This window comes from Euwallacea fornicatus, chromosome 11, assembly GCF_040115645.1.
Source record: "Euwallacea fornicatus isolate EFF26 chromosome 11, ASM4011564v1, whole genome shotgun sequence".
In the NCBI taxonomy this organism is placed as follows: domain Eukaryota; kingdom Metazoa; phylum Arthropoda; class Insecta; order Coleoptera; family Curculionidae; genus Euwallacea; species Euwallacea fornicatus.
The window spans coordinates 4,741,840-4,756,107 of NC_089551.1; the positions used below are offsets into that span (position 1 = coordinate 4,741,840).

Consider the following 14,268-nt stretch of genomic DNA (forward strand, 5'->3'; position numbering starts at 1 on the left):
TCGAGAAATTCAATTAAATAACTTAAATTCCCATTTTTTCTACTTGTTGACATGTAACAACATAGTTTTTTTGTATTGTTAAAAAAGCACAAAGATTATATGAAAACATTTTAATACTGTAGTTGGTCTTCTATTGACATATTTATTTAAGCTCCAAACGAATATTTTAACAATAACAAAAAATTAAAAATTAAACATATCTTTCTGTGACAATAAATGTTCGACGTGTCCACCATTTACTTGGATACATTTTGCAATTCTTTTACAGAACGACCTCTTTATTTTAAATAGCAATTGTTCATTCCGAAATAATGTGGCTGTATTTTGAATTTTTTTAAATAATTTTTCAGGTGTATTTATTGTATTTTGGTAAACGGAAGATTACATGTAACCCCATACACAAAAGTCCATAGGATCGAAGTCGGGGCTACGTGGGGGCCAGGGTATTTCAAATCCACGTCCTATACAACGATTGGCAAAACGTGTACTTAACAAATCCCTTACTGGACGGGAAAAATGTACGGGTGCGCCGTCTTGCAAAAAAAACATTACTTGCCTTAAATTCAGAGGCACATCATCAAGAAGGTTCCCTAGTTCATTTTGGAGGAACTCTAAGTACAGAGGACCATTCAATTTGGGTGGTAATACATAGGGTCCTATGAAATAGTTATCAAATAATTTTTTATTTTAATTAAATTGTAAATTTATTTGTATACTTTACAAACACAATGCAGTGAAACTGAATTTTTGTTTGACATATCTTTGTTTTCATATGTTATATCATTCATTTGTTTTATCATAGACTACTTTTTTTTTTTGAGGAGGTGGGAATCTTCTTAAGACACCTGGCTTCGACGTGCAGCCAGGTAGCGTGGGATTTGACCGACCATTATGTCGCCCGCCTACCCACTAAAACCACCTCCCCTCTTCGCCCCGGTATCGCCTTTCGGCATCCCTTCAGGGCTTATCATAGACTACTAAGATAAAGTAACGTCATAATTTTTTTTGTTATTGTTAAAATATTCGTTTGGAGCTTAAATAAATATGTCAATAGAAGACCAACTACAGTATTAAAATGTTTTCATATAATCTTTGTGCTTTTTTAACAATACAAAAAAACTATGTTGTTACATGTCAACAAGTAGAAAAAATGGGAATTTAAGTTATTTAATTGAATTTCTCGAAAACCGTTGCTCCTAGCGACACCAATAAGGTATAACTTTTTTAACTAGAAAAGGTAGAGGAACAAATTTTATGAGGACAAAATGACATACGCCGTGGCACAAAAAAGTTTAAATGGCTTAAATGACTCCTAATTGTCGATTGTGGCACCCTCTAGAAGATACACCGAAATCGTCGATAAATTTGAATTGATCATCTCCAAAAACCCCTATATAATAAATTTCGTGAAATTAGCCCGAACGGTTCCAGAGATATTGAGGAAAATTTCATTTAATTTTTCAACTTTGGCACCCTGTATCTCAGTTATTTTCAACTTTTGGTATAACATAAATTTATCTATATTGCATTATTTTTATGTCATAAATCCATCGTTGCTCTGTGTCCCATTACTTAAGACTCACCCTGTATAGAAATGGGAACAGGCAGTGCGATATTTCTAGTACTTTAAATATCCTCAAAGGCACTATCTCCAAAATATTAAAACTCTTCCACGAACGTCAAAGAACAAGCAATGCTCCACGACCAGGTAGGCCCAAAAAATATTCCAAAAGTACCGTAAAATTAATAAAAAGGATGTCGGTGAAAAACCCACAGTTGACTTCGGTGGATATTTCAAGGCGCCTTGCCGAAGAACAAAACATCGTGGTTCCAAATAGAACAGTGCGGAGAATTTTAGTGAATGAAGATTTATTTGGTAGGGTTCCTGTAAAGAAACCGCTTATTTAAAAAAAAATAGGAAGGCGCCACTTTCATTCCCTTGGGAGCACATCAACTGGTCGCCAGAAAAATGGAAAACCATCTTGTGGAGCGATGAAAGCAAATTTCAGCTGTTCGGAAGTGATGGTATTCGATACATTAGACGTCCCAAGAATGAAAGATTCAACCCTAAATACTAATTGCCGACTGTGAAACACGGCGGTGGAAGCGTCATGGTGTGGGGATGTTTTTCGGCGTCTGGCAATGGTCCATTAATTAAAATAAACGACATTATGGACTGATTCGCTTATAAAGATATATTGGTAAACCATATGCTTCCGTTTGCTGAGTGGGAAATGCCGTTATCTTGGAGTTTCCAACAAGATAACGACCCAAAGCATACATCCACGCTCGTTAAAAATTGGTTTGAAGTAAACTGTGTGCCGAAAATGGAATGGACTTCCCAGAGTCCGGACCTGAATCCAATCGAACATCTTTGGGAACATCTGGGAAGACAAATTAGAAAAGAAAAAATTCACAATGTCAATCATTTGTTTAGTATTATAGAGCGAGAGTGGAAATTAATTTCCGTGGAAACATGTAAAAAACTGGTTTGTTCTATGAACGAGAGGTGTCGTGCTGTTATTAAAGCAAATGGCTATGCCACCAAAAAATTAAATAAAAATCGATATAAATGTTATTTTGCTTTAGTTATTTAAATAAAATGTATAGGTTTCCATACTTTTGTCCACCTTAAAATTTTCATTCCTGTTGATTATTTGTTGAGAATATCTCAGAGCGTCCCTTTTTGTATATTTTGATAGCGTACTTTCTTATCTAACAATACTATGAAGACAATCTTATAAAAGTAACACAGAAAGAAAATCTGTAGGAATATTTAAAGTTTCCATACTTATGGCCACTACTGTATATGTTAGGTCCGGTACTTCTGGGAATATCTTCGTACGGTATAATATAACATGAATATTTTATTGAAGACAATAAATTTAAATATAGTTTATTTTATTCGACAAGCTAGGAACTGTACTAACTCTTTCTGTTAGACCCATGGCATTCTTCATCTGAAGCTGGTAGCAAGTCTTCAGTTAAGGAGAAAAAGTCATCTAGAGGACAAAACTCATCACATGACGGCAGTTTTAACGTGTGTAGCTCTTCTCCTTTATAATCCTCATAGAATATCTGCAATATATGAACTGTATCAAAACAATCTTAGACTTTGGTAATCCCGCTAAAGCTCGTCCGGCTTTTAATAATATTTTAAATGATTTTTTTTTAATTTTTATATTATTTAATATAATTTAATAAAAAGAGTTTCGATTTACGCATATTGCCCAAAAATTAATCGATGGTTTTTAACGCGCGTCAGTAATAAACTTAGGTAATACCTACTTTAACTCCATAAACGTTATCTATTTTGTGAATTTCAAGAAGGATATAAGAACCATAAGGGGGCACATCAGTTACTTGAAAAACGCCTAGAGATAAGAGAAAGGGAGCAATGTTGGTTTCATGGCCGGAATATATGTACATTTTCCTCCCTTGTGGATTCTTTCCATCGAGATGGTTTTTGGTGTCAAATATAATTTTCTTTAGGAGGTATCCTAAAAATGATCCATTCTTTAGGCAATCAGTTGTAACATCTTAATTTCCTTTCTTTAAGTTCCTTTATCGTTTGCACCTCTTGACAACAGATTCGTCTCTTACCTGAGATAATCTTCCTCAACTCTGTGTTATTTGTTTGGAGATAATAATAATCGACTACTAATGAATGTAATGGTTCAGGATAGATAGATTGGACCCAGTCTTCCAGAGGTAAATTGAGTTCCTCCTAGAATTTCAATATCACTTCTGTATTTTATGGCAAAACGAGATTTTTTATAAGTTGCGATAGCATACAGCGCTTATAAAAAGTATTGCAACACGTTCATAACTTTTATGCACCTGATATATTTTTTTAAATGCCCAAATACCTATAACATTATAAAACAAAACATTTAATGCATTATTTACGATATTTAAATGTTTCAGCTCTATCTAGTTTTCCTTAATAATTGCTTATTTTTAAATCGAAAGGTGCTCATTGTAGCATATCAAATGAAAGGTAATTGAATAAGGGACAGAATGGTGCATTCGGAATTAAAATTGAAATTCCTACAATAAGTGCTCAAATTGGACTGCAGTAACAAATTGGCAATGACTCAATCCTTCCTCGAACTGTTTTATGTAATATTTTGCAGTGTCGCTTCTGTTATTAATTTTTATTCTGTTTCAATTCTATAACTCAAATTATCTAAACTTTTTGGTCTATTTTTGTAAACTGATCCTTTTAAGTGAACCCACAAAAAAAATCACGGTATGTAAGATCTGGCGAACGTGGGGGCCATTCTATTGGGCCTCATCTACCGATCCACCTCCTCGGGAAATTTCTCATCAAGATACTGCCTCCCACCTATAGCATAATGTGGTGAGGCACCATCTGGTTGGAACCGAATATTATTGGCTCCTCGTTTCTTATTTGCTCCAAGAAAAAATGCAGTGAATGATGTAACTATGCCGTTATGCAATAAGTACGATACAGTATTTTAGTTCTCTTCTATGGGAAATGGATCGATGAACAGGTGGCCGATTACATCCATTCATACATTGAGTTTTTTTTAATTTAGTGTATGCAGAGTCTGCATCCAATGAGGATTGTCTGTGGACCGACAGCGACAATTATGTCGTTGAATAGACCCATTTAAGCCAAACGTTGCTTCATGAAAAAATAAAATTCTAGAAAATAACCGGTTACCCTGAATGTCTTTTTCTTAAATAAATTCACAAAATTCCATCCTGCGATCAAAATCTTCAGATGTAACTCGTGGGTAGGGGAAATTTTGCATGGATGAATTTTTTTCCGTTTTAAAATATTCCTTATTTACTTTGCAGATATGCTAAATTTGTCGGCGAGCTTGCTGGTAAACTATGTAGAGTTTTTATTGGTAGATAAAAGATGTTTTATCGCCACTAATTGCTATTCAAAGTCTTTCACATTTTGAAGCAGGTTTTACACTTCCAATTTATAGAAATTTTTTTATCAGTCCGAAAAAATGACTTCTATCAATAGGTCGGTCTGGATATTTCTCATTAAATATAAGACACACCTTTTCATAAGTTCTTTTGCGATTTCCACACCTGAAAGAGATTAAAATTCCTTTTTTCGCAGAAAAATTATCAATTGTTTTATATTCTGTGATGGATGCCTAACAATTGAATTTAACTACTAACGAATTTTATGAAAACCAAAGTATTTTGTATCTAAAAATGGTTTACATTGAAGACGATTTAGGATTCCTACATCTTACATTGTTATCTTTTCACTGTCTTTTAAAATGAAATAAGTTTGGATTGTCTATTTAGGAAGCAAAGGTTAAAACTTAATATTTTTAGGATATGGCCTTATTGTGTGTTTTTTTTTAGGAAACCTTAGATGAGTATGCCGTTGCATCCCTTATTGAATTACCTTGCATTTGGTATATTACAATGAATCAAAAACATTACATAACATTTGAAAGTAAAAAAATTAGACATCAACAAGGCTTTTGACAGTGTCTGGCATAGGGGACAACTTTACAAGCTGTATCAACTTCAAAAACCAAATTGTTTATTTTTTGTCATCAAAAACCTGGTGGAAAACCGTCAATTAGAAATACAAATCGACGACATTTTGCCATTTTGTCTTTCCCCTTTTCCCTGAACAAGGACTTTTCCAGGGATTCCAACTTTTACCATCCCTATATAAGGTACACTGTCATGACATATACAATCAAAATTTGGATGACAAAAGACATATAAACCACAGAGCGTACATACTACAATACGCCCATGACACAGCCCTTGTGGTACACGATAAAACGAAAGAGAGAGCTGTCGAAAAATTTCAGGCACTAGCAAACGAAACCATGAAATGGTTTTCCAGATGGAGACTAAAACCAAATGCTAATAAAAACCATCTGTTACTTTCAAATCATCAAATTAAACCAAACTCACCTACAATAACGCTAGGTGATCATATAACGGAGTCAAGCGATGACTTAAAATACTTAGAAGGAACAATCGGCAAAAAACTAAAGTTCACTAAACATATACAGAACATGAGAACAGAAATTGTCAGAAGGAGGAGACAATTTCGGTCGCGAACCTACAAAGACAAGGGAACCAGTACAGGGAATGCCACCAAAATACCGAGTGATTCACGGTCGATGGTAGGTTAAACGTTTCTCGAAGACTGATATCGCGATCTTTCTGAAAATTTGCATAAGCCGATAAATGAACTTGCTCTATTGACGTAAAATATTTTCAGTGATGCAGTGTTGCAGGTTCTATCAGAAAGTACTAGCATCTCCGATATTTTAAATAGGACACCCTGTATATTTTTTCATTTTTGGGTTCTATATTTCATACCAATAACTTCTGCATTTAACTTCCTATACCTATCTCTAGCGGTTTTCGGAATATTATTTAATTTTCTTATTTTTTGCTCAAAGTCAGGCCTTTAATAAAACCTCTGTTATAACATGATTTGAATTCACAGAGGGACAAAATTTGAAATATAATTTGTGAAAGGTTCATCAATTTGTTGCATGTAAATAAGGATGTTCTGTCTTGTACAGGGTGGCTCAAAATTAATGATCTTATGGGTAGACAGTAAAAGTGTCTAAAGTTTGTTTTTTCAAATGAAACCCTCTGTATATTGCTATTGGTGGCAAATCAGGATACGTTTCATTAAACTTTCTGCATGTCCTTGCTATAATTTGGTCACATTGTCCATGTAAATTAAATAATTTCATCAATACTTCATTTGAATAACTGTTTTTTGGCATTTTCTCACTGTTTTCGACTCACTATTCTTAAAAATGCGTAAATTAAAAATTACAACAACGCCACCTGTCAAACTGTTCAAACAATTGCATAGTTTTCAACAATTATGGCGTCCCAGAGCCACCTTTGGCAAATATCTTTAAATAATTCAATTTAAAGACAAAACAGCTTTCATTTCAGAAACGTGATGATTTAGGTATGGGGATATACCATATCATTTTAAAGGAAATTTAATTGTGTTTCAGCATGGCTAGTAATATACAGAGAGTTTCATTTGAAAAAAACACACTTTAGGCACTTTTACTGTCTACCCGTAAGACCATTAATTTTGAGCCACCCTGTACAAGACAGAACATTCTTATTTACATGCAACAAATTGATGAACCTTTCACAAATTAAAGGCCTGACTTTGAGCAAAAAATAAGAAAATTAAATAATATTCCGAAAACCGCTAGAGATAGGTATAGGAAGTTAAATGCAGAAGTTATTGGTATGAAATATAGAACCCAAAAATGAAAAAATATACAGGGTGTCCTATTTAAAATATCGGAGATGCTAGTACTTTCTGATAGAACCGGCAACACTGCATCACTGAAAATATTTTACGTCAATAGAGCAAGTTCATTTATCGGCTTATGCAAATTTTCAGAAAGATCGCGATATCAGTCTTCGAGAAACGTTTAACCTATCATCGACCGTGAATCATCCGGTATACAAAACTATGTGCAGGCCAGTACTGGATTACGGTCACGAGTTAAGGGCCCATGCAACAGACAGAGCCAAACGATACGTACAAACAACAGAACAGATTGCACTTAGGCCGATCACCAAGATCAGACACCCTGGAAACCCACTACACCACCCATCAAACCAATTACTGTATGGACGTACGCACATGACAAGAATAACTGGAAGACTACTACAGCTGCAGGCCAAATGGAAAGACAACCCTCACAATTGGACGATACTGAACCCACTTGGTCTGGCAGGACAGATGAAACGAGCAAAATTTCATCTTTCGTCAAAACCCCTACTAAAGTACTGTTGGCAACAGAGCTCTTCTACGTTTCCTTTTGATCTTTGTACTGCCATGTTTTCGATAATTCTTCTCGTTCTAGTGAAATATGTTAGCAAAATAGAATAATTCTATAACAGGGGTAGAAAGACCAAATCGTCGATAGGCCGTTCCTTTGAGAATAAAGGTGAGTTATATAAATATAAGAAATTGGTAGGGGTAACTGGAGAAGAGTCAAAAATTTTGAGCATCGAAAATAATGCATTACATGCTTTTTTTAATTAAATTATACATGCTTAAGTATTTTTCAATATATTGGGTTTCTGAAAGTTATATACTGCTGCAATAGTGTTCACAAGTGCAGATATGAATGTTGTAATTAGAGCCAATTACTCACAAAAATAAGCTATTTTGGATCATCTATATGGGATGTAATGGAATGTCTGGACCAAATGTCACCTACGTGATCTATGAAACCAAAAGATAAAAAAATTCCTACGAATGTACGACCGCAATACCTTCGTTTAAGAAACACAGGGTGTTAAAAAAAATAATTTAGTGTTGCTTGAATATTTTTAAACAAATATCTAAGAATCGAACAAAATGTGAGATACAGGGCTTTTGTATAAGGCAAAACCCAAATATTGTTTTAATTTTTTATTACCGATGAGCGCGCCACATACGGGGTTCCACCGCATTTTAATGGACCCTAAGTTTTTTGCCCAACTGTATATCACTTTCGCTTGAAAATATCCTTTTTTCCGCATTTTCGCCTTTAAAAAAATATACCTTATCGATATTGCTAGATGGGGCGATTTCCGGTGAAAACGCATCTAAAACTAATGATGCATGCTGAATGGAGAGTTGTATGAATGCGCTCATTAGTTAATGTGAATTTTTAACATATGTCCAAAAGATTCTTTTTTACTTTTTTGTTTCTTAGCCATTTAGTGAGAGTAAATGAAATTTTGAATTTGAACTTGCAAAATAAATTAAGTTTCAACGCCCTGTATCTCTTAAACGAAGGCGTTGCGGACCTACATTCATAGGATTTCTTTTTAATTTTTGCTTCATAGATCACGCTGGTGAAATTTTATCCGAGACATTCAGTTACACCCTGTATAACTTGGTGTACGTACTTGAATATAAAACCCGAAGTAAAGCAAAAATGCCTTTAGATAACTTATTTCCAGTCCAGTTCTGTTGGCCAAAATAGTGCGCGTTTCGTTGTAGCGATCGGTCAAGTACTCTTCTATTTCAGGGGTTTCCAACACTTCTTCTACCAAATCATTAAATCTATCGCAACTGTTCCATGGGGATAATTCCTAAAATGTAATTAAGGCTCAGTGTTCAAAAAATAAATATATCAAATACCTTGCACTTCTTATAATACGTTAAACACTTTACTAACCTTATCGTTGATAATTAACTCGTAATTGTAGGGAAATGGCTGCCAATGCAGCACAGGGTGCCAAGTATTGAGACACCTCGGAGGCCACAATCCTGCGGTAAAGAGATTCGCAGACATCTTCGTTCTGTCATAGTCAGTACTACGGACTTCCAAGACACTCATGTTGAGCACATTGCCTAAGAAGTGGAAGTACCTTTTTCGTAGCGTGGTTCCTATGTCATATTCCCTCCTTTTTCCTACCTGTAAGCGACAAAGTTATATTATGCAAATTTTAAATAATTTCTTTTAATGGAAATACTGACGTTTGTTAACTGTCCATAACCATAAGGGTAATAGTTCAGTTCTTCATAGTATGGATTGCTGGGGTACAAGTTGGTGTCCTCTGGATTTCGGTCTCCATGTCGGAACACCTGAAATGAGTGAAAAGCGTTAGTTTTACTGGGGTGTTAAATATCGCTAACTTGAACAGAGATCAAAAATCATATACAGTCTGTCCTAGAGAAAAGTGTTTACTCTGAATATTTTTTCGGTCGTTTGTTAAAGAAAAATGCCAAAACACGTCAGCTTGGACGGAGAGGAGGGCATCATTTAATGAAAAAATTGTTTTTGAAATGCTACCCCTTTACCCCTAGGTACCACCTCCTTGAAATTTTGAACCTGGAAGAGGGGTGGTGTTAGACCACGTTTAAAAGGTAATTTAATTTTCTACATGGTGAAACTCTTATTTTTTCTTTTGTACGTCGGTCTTGTCGATATTAAATAAAAACTAAATAACTTTATTTTAACCATAAGTGTTATTGTAATAAATGCTGAAATTCTAGTCGACGGCCTAAATGTATCAATAACAAACATATTTCTAACAAATCTATTTAAAATGATTAAATCTCAATTTTTTTGGAGGAATAATTTATTAATGTTTTCCTTGCACTTGGTGGTTTTAGTACTTCGTGGCTGGACATGGCTTTGCAGTTCGTTTAGTTCTTAATTTAATTAAAATGGTTTATACGTTAAAAAACAAACAATTGAACGTTTGGGCAGGGATTTTAAATGACCAGTTTGTCGAACCGTTTTTTATGGCTGAGATATATTGAGAAGAAGAATGAGTTTTTCAACAGGATGGAGCGCCTCCACACTACACTGCTGCTCATCGACAATTTCTACATGAAGAATTCCCTGGACGGTGAATTAGCAGAAAAGATCTAACGGAATGGCCCGCGAGATTTCCTGACCTTAATCCACTGGAGTTTTTCTTATGGGGATATTTGAAAATCAAAATTTATAACACACTCTGATTCCCCATAGGAGTCGCGTGTCCGAATTGTCGAAGAGTGCAGGTCAGCAACACCCGAAATGTCAGAAAATGTGCGGCGACGTTTTGAGGATCCGCTGTACATGTGCTTGGAAGTCAATGGAGGTCACTTTCATCATTTCTTATGATAAAATAAACAAAATATCAGCAAAAATGGTTAAAATCAAGTTATTTGGTTTTTGCTTAATTTTTACGAGACAAACGTACAAAAATAAAAAATATGAACTTGATCATGTAGAGAGTAAAATTACCTTTCAAACGAGGGATGACGCAACCCTTTGAAAATTGCAACGGGATGGTTCCTAAGGGTAGAGGGAAGGAATTTTGAAAAAAAGTTTTTCTACAAATCACATCCCCTTCCAGTCAAAGTTGACGTGTATTAACGATCTTTTTTAATAAACAACAAAAGAGATGTTCAGGTGAACACAGTTCGGATGAACACTTTTTCCTGAAACACTTTGCATGTAAATGTTACAAATTTCCGATATAAGCTTCGCCTCAGTGCGATGACACAAATGGACATTTCTGGAATCTGAGGTGCACTCGGAATCGGACAATTTACTTTCCAAGTGGAAATCAACGTGAAAAATGGAATCATCATAATCTATAAATATTCTTACCAAATGAACTAACTGCAACGTTGATTCATTTGCATAAAAGGCCCTTGTAGGAAGGGCCACTGCTCCTCCAACAGCCATCAAGAGACCAATAGCAGTTTTTAGGAAAAACATTTTTTTTTTTAATTTTTGCTGAAGACTATTCTGAAAGCAAACCTTAACCACCAGTTTAACACAATCAAATGGTCTTGATGTTGAACTTTCGATCACAAGGTTGAATTTGATTTGATAAAATGTATTGTGGGTATTATTGAGCTTATAATTATCGATAAATGTTCTGTGCTATTACAGTGATGTATATCGTAAAATATCCTATGGATTGCATTATCTTTTAGGAACTCGTACGATATTAATCGGTCTATAATTATAATTAATCCCGAATTACTAAATATTTTAAATCCGAGCTTCGACTGACACTTTCAAATAACGATTTATATTTGGCGATTATATGCTTACATGATACAAATAAAATACAGGATGTTTCATTTAAAACAACACAGGGGGTTACCTCCGAAGCCAAACTTAAATCACAAGTAGTTTTAAACAAACATTTTTTGTTATGAAAGGGGACGTCCGGCACACCTTAAAAAAATTTTACTCAAAGGTCATTTAGAGGGTATGTCAAGGCTAACTTTTTTTCATGGAATACCCATTTTTTTGGTAAATTTGTGTGGTATCGGAATCCGATGTGACATCAAATTCCAATTCTAGAGTAGATATTTGGTGGTGGTTAAATCTACGAAAGGAATCACAGTTAAAAAAATAGAAGCTGCAAGTGTGCGATTATTAACTAAGATAAAAGAACAAAGGATGGAAGAACAAGCGGACCGAGGCTTACCTCATCTCAGTTCGTTTGTTGGGATCCCCCTTTTTACCTTTACCAACTAACTTAATTACTACCTGGGTTTCTCACCCCCGCTTGGTCACATCTGGGCACCAGATATCCAGAAGTTCGTTGCTCTAATTGTCTGATTTACAATATCTTCAAGGATGACGACGCGGCTTTGTAAAATGAAAAGAACCGATACAACAATCCAAGAAAGCGCCAATGGTCAACTGTTTTTTACCAAAAAGTTTGTTTCTAAAAGTTCTCGTTTTCCAGAATTCCAAACAAACATTGAAATATCGCATTGAAAATAACGTAGGACACAAATTTTGAAAAAAACTTTCTTAATGGAAAATTAATATTCACAGATTCTAAACATCAACCTAAAATCGTATTAAAAATAATTTTTAAACATTTTTCAATCTAACCAAAAAATCGTGCTTTTCCTAAAGTGCTTCTTTTATGGTTGTTGAATTTATTTATTTTCAAAAAAACCTTTAAAACGAAGTTAATTATTTGTTTTTCAATAAAATTGTTAGTTTTTTTTTTTTTTTAGAGGAGGAAAACCTTCCAAAGGTACCCGATCTGGTGGTCTAGCGACCGGGTTATGTGGGATTCACCCCTCCCCGCCAGAGAGGAGAGACGCCTACCCACTAAAAAACTCCCCTTTCTTCGTCCGGAATCCCATCCGGTACCGCCGCAGGAAATTCCTTCAGATGGGGGACGAAAATTGTTAGTTTAGAAGTGAAAAATTGAGAATTTTTCTAAAGAGAACAAAATCAAATGGTTTTAGCTGATGTGGAAAGTGGTCAAAACGGCGCGGAAGCTTATTGAATTTATGCGCAGAGATTCCCTGAAGAAAAAGCCTAAACTTATTCATCGCACTTTTCATCGAATAATCAAAAAAATTCTTGGAAATTGCAACCTGGAGGTTCGTAAAAAATCCGCGCAAAACTGTCACCAATGAAAGCACCCAAATAGCCATTTTAGCCACTGGAGCTGTTGATCGCCATTTAAGTTGCCGTCATTTCTCAAAAAAATCGGTCATTTCATTGTCCAGTGTGCATCGCATTTTAAAACTGAATAAGTTGCATCCGTATCATGCTTCTCTCCATCAAAAATTACAGGGCAACGATATTGAAAAACGGGTGCAGCTTTGTGCTTGACCATGGGAAAAGTTAGATTTGATTGAAATTTTCTCCTTCAATGTGCTTTTTACGAAAAAAGGTTAATCGTCACAAAATGCACAATTAGTCCCGTGAAAATCCTCACCGGTTAAGACAAGTACATCATGAAAGCCCTTGGTCAATCAATGTTTCATGAGGCATCGTCGGCAACAAAACAACAGAACCATTATTTTTATTAAAGGTAATTTAATTATAAAATTCTGTTAAATTACCTACCTGTTTTATTCGGAGATCTTACTCTTGACTGAAGAGTCGCTTTGTGGTATCATCATCAATAAATGTTTCTTGGAAAATGGATAGAACGTAATGTTTCAGTGAATTGGCCGTCCAGATCACCGGACTTGACCTCATTAGACTTTTTTCTTTAGAGCTATCTTAAAGAAAAAGTATGCGTTCAAGTGTCAACAACTGCGGATGATCTAAAAAAATTGTATCGGAGCAGCTTGCGAACCAATAACTGAAGAAATGCTTGGAAATGTTTCGAGATCGTCTACTATGAAAATTGGAAAATGTTTCGATGCGGAAGGTCAACATATTAAGCATTGATTTGACTGGTAAATGTTTAAAAATAATTTTTACTGTCATTTTGAGTTAGTTTTTAGAATTTGTGAATTTTTATTTTTTAATAATATATTTTTTTCATAATTTAAGTCATGTGTTATTTTGAATGCGCTACTTTAATTTTTGTTGATATCTGGAAAACGGACAGTTTTAGAAGAAAAACTCAGGTAAAAAACACTTAATGTTTTTAGCTTTTTACAACTTTACCAAAAAATGGCTGTTTCATTAAAAAACAAACAACAAAGTTGGTCTTGAAATGTCCTTTAAATGACCTTGAATGAAAATTTGCTTAAATGCATCAGAAGTGGTTAGACGAATGATATATATACATATATATTTTTTTTTATTTAAGTTTGACTTTGGAGAAAACCACTTGTGCCACTTTGAACGAATCACCATGTATAAACGTGGATGTGGTCTTATGTAAGAGTGGCGCAAATAGTAATATTTGATAATATGGATGTTTGAGAATGTATTTAAACAAGGGATAACAAATTTATTATAAAATTAAAATCCTTCACTCATCATATATTTTGTTACAAACAATATTAAATTATGAATTGTTAAATCGCAATATTTTACT

The 14,268-nt window shown here is 34.5% G+C and overlaps 1 protein-coding gene across 1 annotated transcript; it reads right to left on the reverse strand.

Annotated features, from left to right (window-relative positions):
- Positions 1 to 2,849: 2,849 nt before the first annotated feature.
- On the reverse strand, positions 2,850 to 11,353 carry LOC136341943 (venom acid phosphatase Acph-1-like). Its single transcript, XM_066287327.1, has 7 exons — positions 11,115 to 11,353; positions 9,488 to 9,595; positions 9,186 to 9,425; positions 8,914 to 9,099; positions 3,604 to 3,727; positions 3,289 to 3,500; positions 2,850 to 3,078 (listed from the first exon to the last, which is right to left on the reverse strand). The coding sequence occupies exons 1-7, from the start codon at positions 11,223 to 11,225 to the stop codon at positions 2,926 to 2,928; spliced, it is 1,134 nt and encodes a 377-aa protein (XP_066143424.1). The 5' UTR covers positions 11,226 to 11,353; the 3' UTR covers positions 2,850 to 2,925.
- Between the last annotated feature and the right edge of the window lie 2,915 nt (positions 11,354 to 14,268).